A 21,445-nucleotide genomic window follows, 5' to 3' on the forward strand; every position below is an offset into this window, starting at 1 on the left:
GATTTGGGGGATAAAGTACGACCTTGCTTTTTCATTGTTCTTTTTTTCTGATGGTAGCCCTGCTTTTTCTCCTGTTGGCCGTCTATGAGGATCGTTACTATATTGCTACCTTCAATGATGATATCCCAAAACCCACGGACAATTCGCCCAGGATTTTACTGAATTTTTTTTCAGTGCTCCCGGGGTATTATTGCTGGGTTTGGAAATCAAGCAGGAATTTTTATTAGTTTCTTGACATTATTATGAGCGGACCCATCAGTGCAGGGTAGCCGGAGGTTCCCAATTTTTTAAGATATCCCACATTATCTCCCCACGCGTCGCGTTATCCACATTAATCCAGGGAATATACGCAGTAGTATGCATGGAGTCTGCAGGCAGCGAGCGTTGACAAACCCACGCCTATCTAGCCATTCAGGACGCTTGCAATCACCACGGTATTATTACATTATTGCCACCCTGGAAATGGCCAGATATTCCGCAGAGACAAGCAAGCCTTCTCAAACAAGTCCCCGCTCTAATAACGTTAATGGACCCAGAAAAGGCTAGCATTGCTCAGGGAACAAATGTAGATTTTTATCAGTGGTTGTTAACTTTCAGAGAATTATCTGTAAACGGTTTCGCCAGCCATGGGTAGAGGGTGTCGAATGTAAGCAAGCCTCCACTGCGTATCTCCTTGATTATACCACAGAATTTCTTTTGTCTGTGGTCTTTTCACCCGATTCGGTTGCGAAGCTAAAACAGCTTAAGCTCAAGCACTAGAAAATAAAGTTTTCCTCGTGGAACACGATGAGGTCATAATCAAGGAGGCTAAATTGTCGTTGGTTAGTGCCTGGCATTTAAGGTTAATGCAGCTAACGCGTCCCATTGATCCGTGCAACGGATCCACATGGACGCGACCTACAGGATCCTTTGACCTCCATCACTGTAATTTTCTCTTTTTTTAGAATTGATAATTGATAATGTGAGTTCAATGGAGTTTAGGATTTTCAGAGATGTCTCTGTGTTTCATCTCCATCATACGATTCGACAGGCCCACAAAACTGCAGCATAATAATGGACGTAAAACATCAATTCTCTCAGAGCACAGATACCATCTCTCAATATCTCTCAAGGGAACCACTTCCATGATTACCACACCTCTGCCCCGCCCGTGGTGTTGTTGCTGGTATTACCGATCCATGCAGCCGTATCCGTAAGAAGGGGTGCCTCTTGTTAGCCATTGGCTCTGATAGCTCGTTGCAGCATCGCCACTTCGACATCAGAAGCACCTAGCGACTCCTGTGGCTATCCTGATTGTTCAGGGGCATCTGTTAGTCTTCAATGGCTAGAAAAAACTCTTTTCGCACGTCCATAGCGATTGGGTGGTACATGGCTGCGTGGTAGCATTGACAATGAAATACATTCTATCGTTACGCAGAGTATGATATGAACATTGCTCGCTTTCTTGGGTGCCTAGGAAGTGTTCTGTTCCCCGTCCAGGAACCCAGATACAACAGGCCCGCTTTCTCCGAGTAGATCCCAGCGAATAGTCACTCTCTTTCCTACATTGTTGCGGTAGTAATTAGGGCGGAAGAAGAGCTACCGGTGGATCCTCTGGGAGGTGCATGTTATGCACGTTCCCGAACTTCGATTGTGGTGCACAGGAACCTTAAGGATTTTTACCTGAAGATGCATCATTGCCTCCCGGAAGCTACCCGTTGATAATATATGAACATATGAGAGCCAGAATTCGCAGTTTTATCTTGGCTATTGATGTTCTTTTGCTCATCATCACTCTTCCTCTTACTTAAACTACTTCTATTTCACAATCAGATATATATTTCAGCCAGCTGCAAATATTGACAGATACAGAAGATTTGCTATTTTGACATAGATTGCATCTACCCGCAAACATGTGTCGAACTTCTAAGACTGATATCATTCTCTCTCCCAAGGAAGTCTCAAATGGCGAGATCGCTCAAAAGGAAGCGTAGAAGGAAATCCAACTACCATCCGATCTTCAGAGTGGCAAGGCAATCGAAGTTCCCACATCGAAGGGCTCAATCAGTGATGCGGGTCATCTCATGCACAACTTGAGCATATTCCCATCAATGAAATTCAGAAGATCGTGTCGGAACCCCTTGGTACCTCGCTCCCCATTTCCGGATCAGCCCAGGCTTCAAGATCTTCGCTGTCTCCAGATGCCCCTTGTGCCCTGCAAGACATTCTCGCTTCGCAGGCCGAGGATATCTCCAAAGGAAAGGTCAAAGCAGCCAAAAGAATATGGTTGTTGCATTCGACATCAACGGTGTCCTTCTCCACGATGATAAAATCACTCCAGAATCTCGCCGGGTGAGGGAACTCCTCAACGGTGATAACGAACTTGGTATCAAAATCCCGTATATGCTCCTTACAAATGGGAGTGGCAAGACCGAAGTAGATCGCACAGAACAAATATCTTGCATCCTAGGCTCTCCCATCTCCACCGCACAGTCCATCCAATCCCACACGCCCATGCAAGCTCGTGCCGAATAGGGTTTCGCGACCCGCGCTGCCGCAGAGGCGTACGGATTCAAAAACATCGTCGTCCCAGGACACCCTCGCCTGGGGCCCCAGCATCTCTCCTCCCTGGAGAAACTTTACCGAGAAGGACCACAAGCAGGCCAGACCACAGGACTTCGACAATGTCACATTCCATTCCATTCTTGTTTTCGCCGACTCGCGCGACTCGTGCGACTATGCCACCAATTTCCAGATAACGATGGAGCTACTTCTGAGTGAGAACGGCCGACTCCGGACAAAGGCCAATAACTCTCTAGCCAAACAGATGCCCATCCACTTCTTGCAGGGCAATATCATCTTCCAAACAGACCACAAGCTCCTGCGGATGACCCAAGGTCCCTTCCGCATCGCCCTCGAAACGATGTACAAGTCACTCACGACGGATATCTCGAGCGAGTAGTCTACGCCAAGCCTGAGCTGGCTACCTACAAGTTTGCAGATGGAGTCACTATGTTGTGGATGAAAGAGATCCACAACGAGCATATCCTCACTGAAAACATCTATATGATTGGTGGCAACCCGGCCTCTGACATCATTGGTGGGACCGGCGTTTTCCAGGGTAAGGCCTGATGAGAACAATCCAGCCAACTTTGGCGTATTTGACACCATGCTGGATGGGGTGCAAGCTGCCGTGCAGAAAGAGCTGAGCCACCAATTCAAGCTTCGGTGGGGTGAGAATGAGGGGGTCAAATCTGCTCTGAATGGCGATATCATTGTGTCGGCTTGAAGAAAACAGCAATTCTAGAAACAACTTTTCCCCCCTCCACTAGAATTTCTTTCTTTTCCCTTTGTTCTTTCCATTCCTCTCCTTCTTTGCTTCTGGCATCTAGGTACATCCTGGATTTTTCGATTCTAGAGCTTCTTTTTCCTTCTGATCTTCCTTTTCCATGTTCACTAGTCTTCGCTTTTTCTTATTTGGGTATTAGGCGTTGGGCCTCTCGTCAGACTATGGACGGTTGAGGGTATTCCGAAACATTTCTATATTTCATTTTCTCACTCATGATATGAATGCATAGATAAACAGTGCGGATTGGCATTGCCGCCACTAGAAATTCAATTGCCACAATAAGGGATGTAGCTCCTGGTGTGATCATTCGAGTTTCGCTTACCCTCTATTTCCACCCTATTTACGGGTTGCCATATGAGAATTTCGCCCTTGTCTTGCTTTGAAAACTAAACTATCAAAGTCGTGCCTTGCCTACCCTGACCGCTATCCCTCCTTTGAACGGCCAGAGGCATTCTATATTTTTACTGTGTCTCCAGATATTACTTTTATTTGTCCATGAAAGTGCCAGATCTTTTCGATTGAAGAAGGATATTTCAATCCAGCATGAGGCTGTAGTTCGCACCCCTGCATATCACGTAATTCCAAGGATTTCTTGGGCGTAATCACTTCCCAGGATTGGAATAGTTCTTCGGCCTCCTCATTCCCCTAAACTCTTGATCCACTTTGCATAAGAACCGGGCAGGCTTAGGCTTGGCTTGCATGCCGGGGGGGGCGTGCGGCTATATTCCTGGATCAAAAGTTACTTTCCATAGGCCGAGATCATGAGCCATGAACATGCTTGATCATTTTCAGCTGAAAGGTAATAGCAGACTTCTTCATCCGCATACCGACACGGATCCAGCGGATGAAGACAAGAGCGCTGCCAGGAATCGCATAAACACCCTAGTATGCTCACGGACAGCTAATCTGATTTCTACGCTACAGCCGTGCATGTCTCTTTCTCCATATTCATTATCCGTGACGACAAACATTGGAGGCGTCCACCACATAAGAGTCAACAGTGGGATAAGTGTAGTCAAGAGGTATATATATTGTGGAATACTGGCGAGACCTCAATTGAAAGCGGTGGTTATACTCAAGCACAAGAATCCATTGCGGCCAGTGATGAGGGAGCCAATCCACGGTAGTTAAAGGGTGATTGGCCCACTGTTCCGCAGCAATTTCTCTCGAGAGAGATATATATATCTCACGGCTCGCCTCTGGTCTGTACTACAGATTCTCTTATGGGATCCAGGAGCACGAGGTCCCCAATACACCGCCTGGGGGTTGACCGACAACTGGCCTAATATCAAGCTGGTATTTCAGGAGGACGAGCCATTCCACCCATTCCACATATAAAAAGACAGACTTAAGTGATGTGCAAAAGGGTCATTCTCTTTTTTGATCTTGTAACGAATGTGTATCGCGGGAGGAATATCAGATATTCGATATCAATTCGGTATTGATTTTCCGATAGAAATGGTAACTATGAGAAATAACACGCATATGTTTTTGTTGAGGTACCTTGGCTGTACACCGCAACCCGCCCCCAACGCCGCCAAGGAGCAAGTATTCCACAGGTTTCTTTGTGCCCTCCGCCCCGGGTTACACCTGGCATGGAGATCTGCAGCTGGTAGCTTGGCCAGGCAAGCTCGGCGCTTTTCCCGGGTTCGAGTTACAGCAAAACGATACAAAGATAAATAAATAAACCGTCTTTGTATTGTGGTAGGACTCTGAGGACAGCATTAGAATCCACCTTTATTCAATTCGTTGACTATCCGATATTATTTGAATATATGGCATTGACAATCATAACTTATAGTTATGCACTGCAGTTAGTTAAGATAACTATTGTGTCATCATGACCTCAGCCCGCTAGTCTCGTCAAGAAACTTTTCTGGCAAAACTCAAAACATGAGTAGGGTTCTTTTGCACTCAGCGGTAATATCTCTACCTATTTCTATTGGGATTGTGTATCACTATCGCCTCTTCTTCTATCTCGTTCTATTGACCATTCCTCATCGCGCTCCATCGATTTTCTTCTGCGCCGGTAACCCACAACTTGTCTTACACCCCCCGCTCCATCCCCACGTCGAAACAGACAGGGTACGGCGATATAATACCACCGCTGCGGATATTCCACCCCTGCTCCGCCGAGAGGGCAATCTGTGACTAACAGCAACGGTTGCGACTGGTCGCTGCATGCTAGATGCGCGCGTCGTAACAACAAAAAATTAAAAATTACACCTTATTCGCCCCCAGAAATCCTTGTTGTGTCCCGTGACCCCGCGCCGAGCCGCCCCTGTACCGTACCGTTACGGTACTGTCGTATTGCCAGCGTTCCAACCATCCACTGCCGAGACCAACACCGGTAACGAGTACGTATGGGTAACATTCCCCATTGTCAGCTCCGAGATCTCCTCCTCCAGCTCGGTGCCAGCGCCTGACTTGGTCTCCTCTTTCTCCTCAACCACCTCGCTCTCGTTCTATCTCCCTTTCTCTCCCCTCTCCATCTCTCCTCCCTTCTTCTTCTTCTTCACTATCCGCCTCTCGCTAATCCCCCAACCCTCCAGCCAGTATACATATTCTCCGTTCGCCCCTGCATCCACTTGTCCTCTACCACGTCAAGAGAAATGAGCACCGGGGCTCTTCCCCCTAACTGCGAGCACCAGCACCAGGACCAGCGGGATCACTTCCAAAAGCCTGTTAAGCCACAAAGCCATACCAGAGATAACTCCCCTTCTTCCGGCTCTGAGAGTTCTCGCCGCCCTTCATTTGGCTCTATCAAAGAGGATTCTACAGGTAATATAAGATATGATAATATAACAAAACAACCCAACTGTCGCAACCTTCGAAATATCTGACAAACTTCCCCTGCTCTAGAAATCGCCCAGACATTCGTGGATACAGAGGACAATTCCTCTAGCAACCAGCCGCGCATTGCCAGTAATCCGGCTACCAGGGCCTTGGTCCAGTCCCCAGATTCCCCCGAATTCTGCTGCCCCTGCGGTGCCTTTCTAGGCTGGAAGCAGATCCGCTTGGGTGGACGGCGGCAGAGTAGGAGCTATAGTGACCTCCGCTTGTTAGGGAATGCCCAGTCCAGGGGCTTCGCTTGGGAGGTGAATGATGCAACTCGCATCACGCCTGTTGCAGAAGAACCGAAGAAGTCTGTTAAAAAGGGACAGGCGCCAATTGAATTGCTTCCCGCCGAAATCCTAGGTATGTTTATTTACTCCCTCTCTCATTTTCAAAATCCTTTTTCTTCCCACCCCAAAAAAGGCATATTTTATTAAACCATTATAATAGACCAAATCATCTCCCACTTGGCTATCGATATCCCCCCTAATGGCTATACTCCACGGAATGTTGACCTTGTTTCGTGTCTCCTGACCTCTCGGACACTCCACTCCGCGACGCTCAGTGTCCTGTATCGACACATTACCATCCCACATTCGATCATCTTCTCCAAGGCTCTAAACCATATAAAGCAGTATCCGGCTCTGGGTACCATTGTCCGGCGCCTGGACTTTTCCCACTTCACCTCTGTTGGGCTGGGTCGTACGCAGCAAATGAATGTTGAAATTCAGAACGTCACTTCCAAGACCCTGTTAGAATGCCTAGAGTTGCTGACAAACCTCAAGGAATGTCTGCTACAAGAGCATCTCGAGGACGATTTGAATGTTGACGTGCTCCGAAAATTGCTCTCGCGAACCCCTTCTCTGCGCGCTGTTGATTTCTGCGGGTGTTCATCCTCCATCTTCTCCGACGGCTTCCTGAACGCCGTCACTGAAGATCCTGATTTCCCTGCCACCCTCCCAAGCCTCCGCCGGGTGTCACTTCACGAGTGCAGCGGTCTCGTTCCGCCCGTATTCGAAACTTTGCTCCCGCGCCTAGTCAACGTGACCCATCTCGATGTGTGCCACACCCAGATTACGAATTCTGCGTTGATGTCCATCCCACATAGCGCCCGCATCACACACCTAAACATTTCACGGTGCACCAAGCTCACTGGACCGGAGGTGGTGAAATTCCTAACCACCCACCCAGCTGTGAGGGAATCACTCGTCTATTTGAATGTCATGACTGATAGCTCTAGACACCAACTCCTGGACGAGACGGACGTCGACAATCTCCTTCCCTGCCTAACTTCCACCCTGCGCTCGGTGAACCTGGGTGGGGCAAAGATCCGCTCATCAAATATGCCTTCCCTCCTCCGCCTCTCCAAACACGTCGAAGAACTCGGCCTCGATTCAGCCAACCTTACCATCAGCGACATCAACCTGTTCTTCGCCCTTCCACCGTCCGATAGCGATAGCGATAGCGGCAGCAACGCTACTTCCACTACCAGTACCAGTACCAGTACCAATGGAAATGCAACTGGAAACGCCAACAACACCAAGCATGAAGACCCCAGCGCACATCGGGTCTGGGTCCCTTCTCAACTCTGCTATCTCGATCTCACCAAGAACCCACACGTCACTCAAGCAGCTCTGCTAAACCCCAAGGCCTGTCTCCTCGTCACTCCTCACAGTGCGCCTCTCGACGTGATCGAACTCAGTGAAAAGATCATAAGCCCGCTCCGCCAGCGGAGCCGGTTGAACAAGTATGGAAATGGATGGCTAGTGCGGGACCTGGGGCGGCGAGGTTGGTATGTGCGCGGGCCAGCGTTGGAGGCGCGGCAGGGTAAGCTGGCGGCGAAGATGGATGATGGGCGCCGGCCGTGGAAGATGGGGGCGCGGTGGTGGGGGATGAGGAAGATCCCTGTTGCGGTGGGGGATGTTGGGGGGTTGTATGGGCATTATATGTTTAAGAAGTGAGCGGGTACTAGTTACCATTTGAGTATCCTCTCACATTTTTGCTTCACATTTTTGCTACCGGCGACGGCGCTTGGGGTTCTGCTTCTTGTGGTTTGTTTTATTACACTGATTTCCTCGTTGACATGTTTGGTTTTTGGGGGGGGTTGGAGGGTGTAGGGGGGTGTTTCCGGAGTAGTACTTTCTTCCTCTTTCTCTCCATCTCTCGTTTGCCCCCTGTGCCTATTTCTTTTTCCTAATCCTTCTCCACGTTCTAACTAGGAGTTTGTTATCATTAAGCAGGCCAAATTTCCCCTCTGGTGTTATTCCTATTCCTTTTCCTATTGATAATCTTTTGTACTTGACAGCTAAATATACCTTTTGAGATACTTCCTTTGTGAGGGCGTTTTTCTTCTTCTTCTTCTTCTTCCTTCGAAAGAGAGCATATTCTTTCTGTGTATGTACTCGCACATATTTTAATTGTTACAAAAAATGAATATCAGCATAAAATCTTACATTGTATCCACTGGGCAGATTATGGTCGTCATCCGTTCGTCGTATATAACTTATTTTTGATAGTCCCTTATCCTTGCAAGAACATTGGAAACCGCCAAGGCAGCGCCATCGTAGATCACATGATTACTAGCTCTTGAGCCGCATCCGATGGAACTTGCTCAAGTCGATCTTAAAAAGATTTTGCTGGTGCTTTTGTTCACGCGGGGAACAGGGATAATACTTGACAACCTCCGTTTCCTCCCTTCATACATATACTTTATAGTATACTTCATACGGATCCCACATTCCCGCATTCCTCCTGCAGCTACGATCCTTCTGTCCCAAAAGGAGTGGCGCCTTTTTTTTCCTTTTTCTTTTCTTTTTCTTTTCTGTTCGCAACATCTTGGGCAGAGCCGTATACGGACGACGCGAGCTAGCTATCACGGTACATCCACAGCAGGGCATCGGGGATAGGCCGCGAGCTGGCTATCGCGTGCGGTAAAGGACGGATCATATCAATCAACAACAGAGGAGATTGAGAGACACGGGATCAGAGGGGACGAGGGTGGTTGGGATTTTTTTTTTCCCCCACCCGAGCTCTCCAATAAATAAATAAATAAAATAACGGGGGTGATTGCAAGGCGCGCGCGGCGGCGGGGTGTTTGTTGGTATCAATCATATATTCGGCACCCACTCTTCCTCGCTTTTTGTGTGTTTCGCTCGATTCATTTGCCGCTGAATGATGCGATAACGACTTGGGAGTTTTGCTTCTTTCCTTTCTCTCTTTCGCTCTCTCACACTCTCTCCTCCCTCACTCTCACTTACTCACTCTCTCTTTTTCTTTCTTTCTTTTCCCGGTTCGACTACGACCGGTACTAAAAGAGGGTTTATGGAGGAAAAAGTGATAACGAGTGAATGAGTGAATGAATGAAGGGCCTCTACAGAAGCTACGGCTGCGATTTGCGAGTTTTGTCACGGGTAGGAAAGGTCAGAATATTGGCGGCAGTCTGGAAAACGAATCCGCTACTACCCGGGAAGACTACGCTTGCTGGACTATTGGACGTGAAGTGAGGGTGAGGAGGATTGTTGCATAACACGATAACGCACCATCTATAAGCTTACGCTTGCCCTCGACTTTTCTTGTCTACGGCCAAAACCTGTGAAACTTGAAGACAAATCTGGAAGAAGAGCGGGACGGGGATTGAATAAATGGCGGCTAGCGTGGGCAGCCATGCTGTGGCATATAAAAAGAAAGATGGCTCCTTGATGATGGCTTCGGATGGAAAATCAATTACATGGGCACCCAAGGGGAGTGGTTCCGGTTTGTTGCCTGTGACCATCAAAGTTGCAGATATTACACGTATGTCCTCTCTTTTTGCCCTTTGGGGATGGATGTTTCTGGATAGCTGACTTTACGAGCCCTTTCACGTATACTTAGATCTCCAACAAACTCCCGCGACGAGTCCAAAAGTTATGCTGAAGGTATTCGCACAAGCAACCACTATTAATCCCAGCGCCGGCCCCAGTCCCAACAACGCCCCGCCGGGCGCAACGGAACAGTATATCTTTTCCTTCACGTCGGGAACAAACGCACGTGCCGAGGCTGATGCGATCAAAGATGCTCTCAGTGCAACCATCCAGGCAATAAAAACAGGACAGGTCCCTACAAAAGAAAGCGCACCAGCCGCGATGGCGATTGCAAGTGCACTATCTTCAGCAGCGGGAAAACCATCATGGGACGACGATAGCCGACTGATTGCAGACGTGGAACTACAGCAATCCCTTCTGAAGTTTGATCCAGCCCTGCAGAGAGTGTTTATGGAGACGCTTCGCACGAAGGCCGAAACAGTTAGCAATGCACAATTTGTGTCGCAGTTTTGGTCAACAAGGGTACATCTCCTGCGGGCGCATGCGATTGAGAAGTCACAGACGCGCGGGTCATATAACGTACTCTCAACGTTGAAGCCGCGGGTGGAGGATAACGTAACCAAACTTAATATCAGCAAGGAGCAGATCCAGCTTATATTTAGCCAGCATCCGCTGGTGAAGAAGGTTTACGACGAGAATGTCCCAAAGCTGACGGAGCAGCAGTTCTGGTCGCGGTTTTTCCAGAGTCGGTTGTTTAAGAAGTTGCGCGGTGAGCGGGTGACGGACGCGGATCCGACTGATCCGATTCTGGACAAGTATCTTCGGGTCGATGAGTTTGCGGGCCGTTCGTGGACGGCGAACGTGCCGCATATTATTGATCTTGATGGAAATGAGGAGAATCATAGTCAGAGGCAGGGGAATAGACCGAATTTCGACATGAGGCCTGCAGACATGGACAAGGTGCCAATTATACGGACTTTGAATTCGCTAAGCGAGAAGATCATGGCGAATGTCACGCCGGTTGATGCGGACCCATCTGCGCCGATTGGTCTGAGCGAAGAGGCGTACAATGAGTTGCAGCTTCGTGATTTACGCGAAGACGAGGAGTTGAAGCGAATCACATTAAACGTGCGTGATCAGAGCCTTTTTTTGACTGAGACCAAACCTGCAGAGGACGAGGAGACCCGAATATTCGCGCGGCAGGACCCACACGAAGTTCTCCGCAGGCTACAGAATGACCTAGACTCAACTTTCCCGCCCAAAAACAAGGGTGGTGTTCGGCTCGACCGCATTATTGAGCCGGAAGAAACCGATAGCGATAACGATGATGATACCCGCAACCAGCAAAAGAGCACGAAACCAAGAAAAGAAAGAGTCGGCTCCAGATCCGCCCTCGCTGCCGCGTCCACCCAGATATTCTCCGCTATCCGTGACCGCAAATCTCAATTCTCCTCACCCTCCGCCACCTTGCCAGAAACCTGTGGCCTCCCCCCAGCCATCTTCGACCGCTTGACCCTCACACACGCCACCACGACCGAATTCCTCCATCAATTCTGGCAAGCCTTCCTATCCGGGAATCCGGACCGGGCCGGCGAAATTGCATCTCTGGTCGAGTCATTAAATCGCGCTATGGATCGCATCAAAACCGTGGCGGACGAAGCGGAGAAGGAGCGCCAGGTAGAAATTGAAAGACTGAAACGGCATGCCAGAGAAGTCATGGCGTCGACGGGGAAGAATATCCGGCCCAATTTGAAGGGGGTGGAGGGCGGGGGAAAGACGGTTAACGCGCTTTTAGAGCCGACAGTGAAGGCGTTGGGAAAGGCATTAGACGAGTACAGGAAGGCCTTGGCCCAGGCACAACAGGTCCAAGTTCAGGAGGGCACAGGGGGACCAGCAGCAGGGGGAGAAGGATAGTTTTGTCCGATTGGGCTACACAAATATTTCCTATCACCCGGTTCTGCGGGCATCCGGTTTCTATGGACGCATTGGCTACGATTGCATACGTTGCTCCTGCATGTTGCGCAGGCAAAAATTTACTTATTTTTCCCCTTGTCTATTAGCATGTTTGAGAAAACCTTTAGCCGGTTTTGCCTCACCGTTGGCGGCCCTTTCATATTCGGCGTTGTTCTGTATTTTATTGGGAAATGGCGTGAAGTGAAATTGATGACGTATGTCACTCACTGCCACTCATCCAGCCAAGGGAATTGACTTCTGCAGACCGCTATTCTAGATTAATGGGTTCGGTTCGGTCCGATGGAGCGTGTTTTCTAGTTGTGGATAAATGGTTTTGTGGGCGGGCACAAACAGCAAGACCTGGGGTTGGTAGAACTAGCCTGAACCTAGCTAGACCAACTGAATGCCTTGAAGCCGTATGTATAGTAGCTGAGAAGGGTGACTTAACAGTGCCGAATTGCAGAAGGGGATCCACAACAGGCACAACTGAAACTAGCGAACTAGTACTCATAGACAGTAGAACGTAGCACGAACTCCAAGTACATATACAAATCCCCGTGCGATTCCTTTCAACCTACGCTCCCAGTTGCCCATGCGTAGCGGCGGCAGCGGCAGCGGCGGCGTGGTCCATGTCCGCAGGATCATGATGCCCCGCAATCGGTCAAACTACGGATATAGGGCTCAACCCTGTTTTAGGGCGCCCAAACAGGAAATCAACAACCACAGCTCTCGAGCTACGGACTGCTAGAACTGCTAGACCTCCCAGCCACCCTGAAGCAGCCAACTGGAGGAGACGAAAATACCCAGCCAAGTCGCGTGTTCCCTTTTTCTTTGCTTTTTTTCTCGCTCCCGTTCCTTTTTCTATTCCCTTTTCTCCCTCCTGAACGAAGCGGGAAGAGAAACGTCGCACATAGCACCCTTCAAATTTCCAGGTATTCGTTCCCGTGCATCAAAGGGAAAGGGAACAGAAAGACAGCAGCTTCGTTTGTAGCTTGTGTCTAATCTTGTCTCCTTTGAACGTTTACTTTACTTTCCTTGCAGTGCTGGGTTGGGACTTGGGCCTCCGTGTTCTCCCTACGTCAAAGGAGAGATAAAAAAAGAAAAAAAAAGAAAAAAAAGAAAATAAAGAACAAAAATTCCAGGTTCGGTTGGTGCAGAGAAACAAAGGGTTTATTTAGCCCATTTGCTGTGAGACGCAGACTTTTCGTTTTCTCACCAACTGATATAACAAAATATATATTTAGATATATCCCGCATATCCTCCCTGTCTAATTCATTAAGCTGAACTGAGTTGATAGGTTTTTGCCTACCACATCGTCCCTGAAGACTATCTAATACCCTGGCCTGGAGACCCAGAAGCAAAAAGGGAAGAAGGACAGGAGAAGCAGAGAAAGCCGCCATGCCCCGCAGAAGTTCCTCCAAGAGCACTTCCGAACGCGCCTCTGCATTGAACGCAGCCGCAGCCACATTTTCGCCGACTCAACTTTCTGTTGTCCAGCCCGTCGGTATCGATATGCCCGACGCCAGCTCCGATGGAGCGGATTTCGTTCCGGCCGAGTATGTCAAGGAGGGCGAGGACATTTTGACGGTCGATGGTCTAGCGGCGGATGCTGAGACATACGTGCCGTTTTCGGGGTTTCAGTTGAGGAGGGAGGAAATTGAATGGGAGGCGTTTCAGATCCAAAAGGCAAAATTGGAGCTCCACTCGACACATAGGCTTGAGGTTGAGAAAGTAACGTTGGGCCTTTCCTTAGAAATTGAACGGCTGAAGCAAGAGTTGAATGCGATCAGGAACTCGAATAATGGGAATGGGAATGGGAATGGGAATGGCAACGAGAATAGAAATGCGGTGGGTGGGGGCAATGGAGAACCGCTCGCTTATGCCGAGAAAGAAAATCAGGGCGATATCGACAACGACGAGGAAGCGGAGAAACCTGATGGGGAGGCCGTAGTCGGCAAGAAGATAATCGCATTTCTCCGGCTGACAAAGGATGTTCCTTACCCGCATCGCCTGTATGGTAAAAACAATTACTCAAGCTGGCGGGAATCGATCCTTTCCATTGCTGAGACTACAGGATGCAGCCATATCATCGATGACGGGCAAAAATGCTCTCCCTTCACGGACGAAAATACGTACTTATGGGACCAACAGAATGACTGGCTGTATGATTTGATATGGAACTCGCTAAGTTCCCGGGCAATGGAGTCGGTCACTCATCCAAAGAGACGCTCTGCATATCTTCTCTGGAATCAGCTGGAATCTACATTCCGTCAGCCGCTTGAAGAGGAGCGCCGCTCCATTTTCCACAGCCTGTATCTGTCTCACCAAACCAGTGATAGGGAATATATCAAACAGTTTCAGGAGGCGAGGAGGAAGCTGGAGAAGCTTGGATTTCCAGTTCCTGATTGGCTGTTATATGATATTTTGTATGAGAGTGTTTCAAGCACTTCGCAAAATATTATCCGTACAAATTTTATACTGAAACAAGAAGAGACGCCCAAGTCCGTGCCTCAGACTCTGGATATTGATATATTGATTGATGAGCTGGTTGCCTGTTTACCCCAAGAGGGAAACGTTGTTATTATCAGCACTATTTCGAGCGATGACAGTAATACTGATCTGTCGTCCACCACATCGCCCGTTACTCCGTCTACCACGATCACTGGCAGAATTAGGTCTACTTTCACAAACAACGCCAGCAGTGATGGCGATAATACTCATAGTCTAACAGCTGGGTCACACTCGAAGAAGAAAAACGGGAACAACGGACAACCCTCGTCAAACACAAATTATACAAACAGCATGGAGACGACAAGCAACGACAGCAGCGGTAGCAAGGATGAACGTCACCCGACCCACATCCAATCCCGACCAGACCCGACTGCCAAATGCACATTTTGCGCGCGATCAGGCCATGTGGCGTCCGTCTGCTTCTTAAAACACCCGGAACTGGCTCCTGAGCGTTGGCGTCGCCAGAACCAGCAAGCAATAGAATTCCGTCAAAAGGAGGTTCGGGGACGACAGCTGCGAAATCGACCTTCCGCAGGCCACTCACAGCAGGACCAAAGCAAGAATCGGGGCCGAGATCATAATAATAACACTAATAATAATAAAAAGAACTCAAAGCCGGTATCTGCCAGTCCGAGTCGTTCCAATAATGATGTGAGCCAGGGCATGAAGGCTATTGCGAGCCAGTTTTATGAAGAGATGGACAATGAAGTTTGAGAACCTTGCTTCCTTTTTACTACATTGGAATTCCTTGGACTACATAGGATTCTTTGGATGCGGTTTGGCGTGATGCACCCAACACGCGACTTGACCCTTGATTCTGTTTGTTCTTGCAATCTGCCGTCTTTCTTGCATAGCCTTGCGCCACTCTTTCCGCTCCATTTTTGTGGTTACTTTTTGCCAAATTCGATTGTGTTATAGAAGATCGTTTTCCTGTCGTTCATTATCATTGATTGAGAGGCGTTGAGTTGTAGTGCAAAGAGAAGTGAAGAGCAAGAAGAGAATTTGGATTGACCATCGTTTTTGGATAAGTAGTGAGAGAATAAACTAAAAAAAAAAAAAAAAAAAAAAAAAGTAAAGCCAGCAAAAAGAAACCCGATCCCCGTAGCTTCACGAGTCCAGATTCACCCTTTTTTGTTCCGTGGTTGGTCTCCTTTCTTCTGTTCCTGCGTCGGCATGCCGAGACCCAGGTTTTCGGGAAGCCGTAACCCAAATTGGACATGTGTACTTTAGTTTTGGCGCGGCTGGAACATCAGCGAAGGCCAGTCGAGAAGAACAGCCTGAAAAGGAGGCCATTCCTCATCTCCCAACAGACTTCAATTCACCCACGCACTTCACGCACTTCTCAAGCATTCTCTTGGTTCCTTTATCTGACTACCTATGGGCGGAATCGTCCATTCCGCTGGTACAGAGAATTGAACAGGACTTGTATAAGCTCGTTGGGAAGAAACGAAGTTGAACCAACCGAACCCTCCTCCTCCGCATCGGTCCATATAGAGTGGGCATGCAGTTGGCACAGCCATTAAGAAGGGAGTGTTCGCGAATTCCCAGCACGGAAAACAGGGACAGGAAGAATTAATAGAGGAGGTGGATTGCGCCGTGTTTGGCCTTGAGCTTACATCGGCAACTTCCAGCGTTGACCCCGCGACTACCAGCATCAAGAAGAACCCTCAACGGGAAGGGAAAGGGAAACTCCGGATCCCATTTTTCTTTCTAAGCCCCCAGCAACAAATGACTAAATAATAGGATCCTCTCACGCAAATACCTCAGAATTGCGCTGAAGGAAGCGTTCTGTCACACGCCTATCCCGCACACCCGCCATCCCTCCGTTTTCACATACCTGAAATCATGATCAGTTCCGGGTTCACCAACGCGCCGATTTCGAAATATGTGATGGTCTTCACAATTGCTTCATCGATTGTTGTCAGCATTGCGGACGTGAAATATTTATTATATATACAGATCGTGCCACATCTATGGAAATATTGGCAAGTATGGAGACTAGGAGTTTGGCAGGTGGGGTTTTCCCCCTTCCCTAAAGGACTGTTTTAAACAAAGCTTACGACCGCATTATCTCCAATGTAGCTATCCTACACGAATTCGACAGAAGTACTCTTTGGAGCACTGCTCATTTATCAGCTCAGAGTGATCGAACGGTTATGGGGATCCAGGAAATTCGGCGTATGTGCCCTTTCTTCCTCCAAAGCTTACCACCTAAAAAACAATACTAACATCCATCTCCCAAACCCCCCAAACAGAGCTTCCTCATAAGCACCTTACCCTACACAGCCCTCCTCCCACCGCTCATCCTCTCCTTCCTCCTCCGCCCTCTCTCCCTCAACACCCTAAACTTCCTCCCCGCAGGCCCAACAGCCATCCTCTTCGCGCTCCTCGTCCAATTCTACTCCGCAATCCCCCCCGCATACAAATACCGCATCGCCGCCCCGACCACCACCGCCTTCGCATCGTCCCCAACAGCAACCACACCCTCGATCAGCGTCAGCGATAAATCCACTACCTACCTCCTGGGCGCGCAGCTCGCCCTCTCCCAGTTCCCCCACTCCCTCATCCCCGCCGCCGTAGGCTGGGCCGTCGGTTACGCCTGGCGCTCGGATATATTACCCGGCCGTGCGGCCGCGTGGAGGGTTCCCGGCTGGGTCTATGGAAACACGTCTGTCGATGCGGCGGCGCGGGAGCGCGGGCGGGCACCAGAGGGACGTGCGCCTGATGGCGTGGATGGCCACAGTTCTGCTAGATTTGGCGGCTGGCGGCGGTGGGCCGGGTTGCGGGCGGTGGTGGGGAGGACGGGGGGGGATGCAGAGAGGTTTGAGGGGATGAGGAGACGGTTGGAAAGGGAGTCGAGGGCGGCGGCGGCGGCGGGCGGAGTGGGGGTTTCCCAGGTTGGGTTGGATAGGCAGGGGGCGAATGAAGGTGGGGATGGGGGGCGGGGCCAGGGGCAGCAGAGGAGGCCGCTGGCGGGGCAGATATTGGATCGGTTTACGGGGATTTATTAGGAGGAGATGTGTGCTGGATGTGAAGTGGGTAGCATTTATTTGGTTTTTGCTTCGGTTGTTTTTAAATGAGTTTGTATGTTTGGGAGAGGAGCCGCTATGTAAGGGCTAGGGAAGTTTGCAACGTGTCATACGCTGTATGACGATGGGGGGAATGGGTGAGTGGAGTACCTTGACCTTTTCTTTGCTGCATTTGCGTAGCTATTTCCTTTGAGTATTTACAGCGGGGCATGCTCATGTTTGTATAGTTAACTTTCGCTAATCCTATTTGTGTGTTGCGATTATTGCGTGCGTATAATAATAGACTTGGTTTGAAGAAACTTTTATTGTGTTTCTTGCTTCTTGCTTCTTAAAACGACTAGTTGATAATTTCCAAATTCTATTCTTCCTCTCTTCTCCAAAATACAACTTCGAAAAAAATTATAGCGGAACGTTGTATTCATCAATCATAATAGACAGTGAAAAAAAAAAAGGTGGTGAAGACGCGAAGGGGAAATGAGGATGATACAATTGATAATGATTAAAATCTCAACGGGAGAGTTCTACGTAAGTGGAAGGAAGGAGGCTCTGGACAGTTTTTAAGGCGTTGAAATACAAAAACCGAGCAAGAGAGAAGAGGAATGAAGAAACCCCTCCCCAAGATCTAGCACTAATAAAACAACACCCCAGGCCAAAATTCCGCTATTTATTTGGCGGAATCTCTCTGGCTCGTTTTTCCTTTCAAATCGTGACATTCATGAAATGGCAGCGTAAGGTGGGTGGGACTGGGACAAGAGTTATTAAAAGAGGGCGAGGACTATATTTGCAAGTTAAGTAAAAAGGATCAACTAAACCATGGCAAATTCGATCGATGGTCCATGTCTAGCTTCATCCGAGAGAAGGAGGACGAAAGATGAGCAAGGTGAGTGATAATAAAATAGAGCGGGCAGATTATTACATCTTATTTCCCATTCCCCAATTTCCCTTTTTTCAGGTTATCCTTGCACTCATTGCAATACCATTTAGCTAGAGGTCACAAGTTCGTATATTAGCTAGGGTAAAGACGCAGACAAAGGCAAGTCAAGAAAAATAAAAAGAAAAAAAGAAACCGTATCTCCATTCCTATAACAGGAAAAACAGGTATGGCTCTAAGAATGGGAAAATAGAGAGAGGGGAAATGTGCTAAACTCACAGCTCTTCAGCGGCGCCCTTGATAAGCCCACACACGACAAATGAAACCACTCGCGCGGACACGTTTCATTATCGCAAGCAACCATTTCCCCAAAACTAACTTGATTACAGTAACAATACCTCGGCTCTCCTTCTTCCTCTTCATCATCCCCTTGGCGTGAAGAGTCCTCGTCTTCTGTTGCGGCCGCAGCGACAAGCTGCTGCGCGGCTGGTGCAAGCCCTGCACCCTTTTTATGTGATCGTTTGGTGGTGCCAGCGCCGGAACCAGCACCGGTGCCGCTGGAGGTGCTAGGGCCGCCTGGTCCTCCGCCATCCGCCGCTGTCACAGTACCGCCGCGCGGTCTCGTGGTCCGTTGTGGCTGCGAGTGTTGTTGCGATAGGTCGGGTAAAGCGGAGAGCACTGGAGTTGAATTTTTGGATGACCGGCCTTTTGGTTGGGGTTCAGAGCTAGAGCCAGCTTCAGCTTTGGTTGCGTTATTGGCATTACTGTTATTGATGTTATTGTAGCTAGCAGGAGCTGTGTCCTCCTGTTTTGGTACGAGCTCCGCTGGTCTCGGGGTAGTGGAGATGGAAGGACTCGCTTTCTCGTCCTTATTAACTTCCGCTAGAGTAGAAGAAGTGGGCTCTATTCTAGTAATAGCAGTATCCCTGGATAAAGTGGAGGGCTTGAGGTCTGAAGAAGTGGGTTTTTCTGCGATCGGAACAACCGGGTTAGGGACGTCCAGGCGGGTGATACATGCAGGTGTGGGTCCGGGCAACGTACTTGAATTAGGCGCCCGATTCGACGCAGATGATGAAGGCCGCTGACGGCCATTGGTTACTTGGGTACTAGCTAGCTGCGATCGGGAGGATGGTGTTACCGGAATAATATTGGGAGCGGGGCTGGCAGCTTTTGTCAAAGCGTTAAGGGGGAGTATAGCGGAAGAAGGGAGTAGCGCTGGAGATCCAGTCGCGGACGCCGTTGTGTTTGTTCTGTTTCCATAGTTTCCACTCAGTTAGAATTAAAACTATGGCTCATCAACATTTTTTCCAAAATTGGAAATTCGTCGACATACCTTTTCCTCCCCGTAGGATTAGCATTCGGCGCTCGTACTCTCTTCTTCACGCCATCAGTAGCAGAAACATCTTTCACAGCACCTCGTCCAGTACCTGCATTCGTCGTCGTGCTAGCCGACCGCTCCATTGCGGAACCGGTAGCAGAAGCTATGGGTTGAGGTTTCTCGACTCTCCTCCGTTTAGCAGGAGCAGCAGAGCTCGCAGCAGCAACACCCGCGCCAATTGGGATATTGGACAGCGTTTCACTGCTTTTCCCTTTACCGCCCGTGCCTTTCCGAGTTGGAATCCGCCCGTCTTCAGCATCCACATCACCGTAAGTACGCCTATGTTTTCGGGAAACGCCCTCCCGTCTAGCTTCGCCCTCGAGAGCCGCAGCAAGGTTATGATCACGGGTAGCGGCAGTTTCACGCCGGGGACGCTCAGATGTATTGCCCGTGGTCTTTGCGACAGTCTTGTTCGAATATGCCCAGTGCGTGAGGCTACCTAGCCGGGCCTCTTCACTTATCTCGCCCTCAACGTATGGAAAAGTCGCATCAATGCGCCTAATCTGCTTTTCAAGCTCATTATTCGCATTCCACAACACATGGTTCTTCTCATCGGTAGTAATCATAAGGTCGGAGAGAGTGGAGCGGAGGTCAAAGAAAATCTTCCTGCGGGCAAGTGCCTCGGGCGAGTCGTAGTTGATCGGTTCTTTCGTCTACCAGCAGCCAGCAAAACATATTAACTTAGCTACATAATCCCCACAGTTGTCCATCCCCCTTCCAAAAAAAAAAGAAAAAGAAAAAAAAAGAAAAAACCCACCGGTATACCCCCCTGCATCAACTTCGCATAAGGCGTCGACGCCGTTGCCGCATCCAGCTGTTTCGACAACGCCTCTTCCAACGCCCACGCCTTCCCATCCACCTCCTTCAGCAACGACGCATGCCTCCGAAACTCCTTGGGCAGCGCCGTAATGGCGTCCGTGAAGTGAGTGATAGCCGGGTAGAGGCCGTGCGGGATGTTGCGCGCAGCTGATTCGCGCCTTGCGCCTCCTCCGGCACCACCAGCACCAGCACCAGCACCGCCGAGACCGACGCTGGAACCGAGCCCGTATACGCCACTGCTCCCGTGGAGACCCAGGCTGGCGAAGGTGGTGCGGCTGGCTGTTTTGGACGTGCGGCTGGGGTTTGTGCGGGTTTGGCGGGCGGGTTGGCGGATGGAGTTGGAGTGCGAGGTGGTGCTGGGTCCGAGACCTGTGCTGGTGGTGCTGTTTGCGGCGTGGGCAGCGCCCGGGGCCAGAGCAGTGGCCATGGATTGCGCTCGCGGGAGTGGTGAGAGATGTCGGTGCTATCTAAGGTGGAATCAAGAAGGGGAAGATGGAAATGAGAAAGTGGGAGATGGGGGAAATAGCTCTGTCCCTGCTCCGTTGCAGCTTAGAGCGGGAAGCGGGGGGGAAGAGCTGTGAACAGCTCGTAAAGCTGAAAGATGGGGATGGCTGTATTTCTAACAACCAAAGGAGAAAATGGATATGGGAGGCAGGACATTGGGAGAGGAGAGAAGGATAGAGAGAGATAGAGAAAGATAGAGAGAGAGCTGGAGTTGGGTTGATGAAGGGATTGCCGTTTTGGGCAATAAGCAGGGACCAGTAATACGAAGCCGTGCCCTCGCCTGAAACGGTTTAGCGCGTTGGTTCAGAGCCGAGACGCTAGGCTGTAAATGGAAGAGTGGAATAGGCCAGGGATGTTATATGTAAATATTCAATTCCGCAAGAGGTTATTATAATAATATCGATTATGCTAACGGG

At 49.5% G+C, this 21,445-nt stretch overlaps 6 protein-coding genes across 6 annotated transcripts; 5 read left to right on the forward strand and 1 right to left on the reverse strand.

Annotated features, from left to right (window-relative positions):
• Nucleotides 1-1,892: 1,892 nt before the first annotated feature.
• On the forward strand, nucleotides 1,893-3,268 carry HCBG_03378 (CDP-alcohol phosphatidyltransferase; the record flags this gene model as incomplete). The annotated part of the gene is made up of 5 exons (XM_045430427.1): nucleotides 1,893-1,969; nucleotides 2,181-2,415; nucleotides 2,450-2,756; nucleotides 2,828-3,100; nucleotides 3,126-3,268. 5 exons carry the CDS (start codon nucleotides 1,893-1,895, stop codon nucleotides 3,266-3,268), a joined length of 1,035 nt encoding a protein of 344 aa, XP_045288570.1.
• Nucleotides 3,269-5,940: 2,672 nt separating this feature from the next.
• On the forward strand, nucleotides 5,941-8,421 carry HCBG_03379 (leucine rich repeat domain-containing protein; the record flags this gene model as incomplete). Its single annotated transcript, XM_045430428.1, has 3 exons — nucleotides 5,941-6,109; nucleotides 6,191-6,526; nucleotides 6,614-8,421. 3 exons carry the CDS (start codon nucleotides 5,941-5,943, stop codon nucleotides 8,122-8,124), a joined length of 2,016 nt encoding a protein of 671 aa, XP_045288571.1.
• A 1,443-nt stretch (nucleotides 8,422-9,864) lies between these two features.
• HCBG_03380 (RNA polymerase II transcription factor) lies at nucleotides 9,865-11,877 on the forward strand (the record flags this gene model as incomplete). Its single annotated transcript, XM_045430429.1, has 2 exons — nucleotides 9,865-9,955; nucleotides 10,034-11,877. 2 exons carry the CDS (start codon nucleotides 9,865-9,867, stop codon nucleotides 11,875-11,877), a joined length of 1,935 nt encoding a protein of 644 aa, XP_045288572.1.
• A 1,438-nt stretch (nucleotides 11,878-13,315) lies between these two features.
• HCBG_03381 (uncharacterized protein) lies at nucleotides 13,316-15,349 on the forward strand (the record flags this gene model as incomplete). Its single annotated transcript, XM_045430430.1, has 1 exon — nucleotides 13,316-15,349. One exon carries the CDS (start codon nucleotides 13,316-13,318, stop codon nucleotides 15,140-15,142), a length of 1,827 nt encoding a protein of 608 aa, XP_045288573.1.
• A 924-nt stretch (nucleotides 15,350-16,273) lies between these two features.
• HCBG_03382 (uncharacterized protein) lies at nucleotides 16,274-17,439 on the forward strand (the record flags this gene model as incomplete). The annotated part of the gene is made up of 2 exons (XM_045430431.1): nucleotides 16,274-16,363; nucleotides 16,684-17,439. 2 exons carry the CDS (start codon nucleotides 16,274-16,276, stop codon nucleotides 17,437-17,439), a joined length of 846 nt encoding a protein of 281 aa, XP_045288574.1.
• Nucleotides 17,440-18,003: 564 nt separating this feature from the next.
• HCBG_03383 (PHD finger domain-containing protein) lies at nucleotides 18,004-20,952 on the reverse strand (the record flags this gene model as incomplete). The annotated part of the gene is made up of 4 exons (XM_045430432.1): nucleotides 18,004-18,441; nucleotides 18,608-19,578; nucleotides 19,662-20,359; nucleotides 20,464-20,952. 4 exons carry the CDS (start codon nucleotides 20,950-20,952, stop codon nucleotides 18,377-18,379), a joined length of 2,223 nt encoding a protein of 740 aa, XP_045288575.1.
• Between the last annotated feature and the right edge of the window lie 493 nt (nucleotides 20,953-21,445).

Source organism: Histoplasma capsulatum, assembly GCF_000150115.1.
Source record: "Histoplasma capsulatum G186AR genomic scaffold supercont2.4, whole genome shotgun sequence".
In the NCBI taxonomy this organism is placed as follows: domain Eukaryota; kingdom Fungi; phylum Ascomycota; class Eurotiomycetes; order Onygenales; family Ajellomycetaceae; genus Histoplasma; species Histoplasma capsulatum.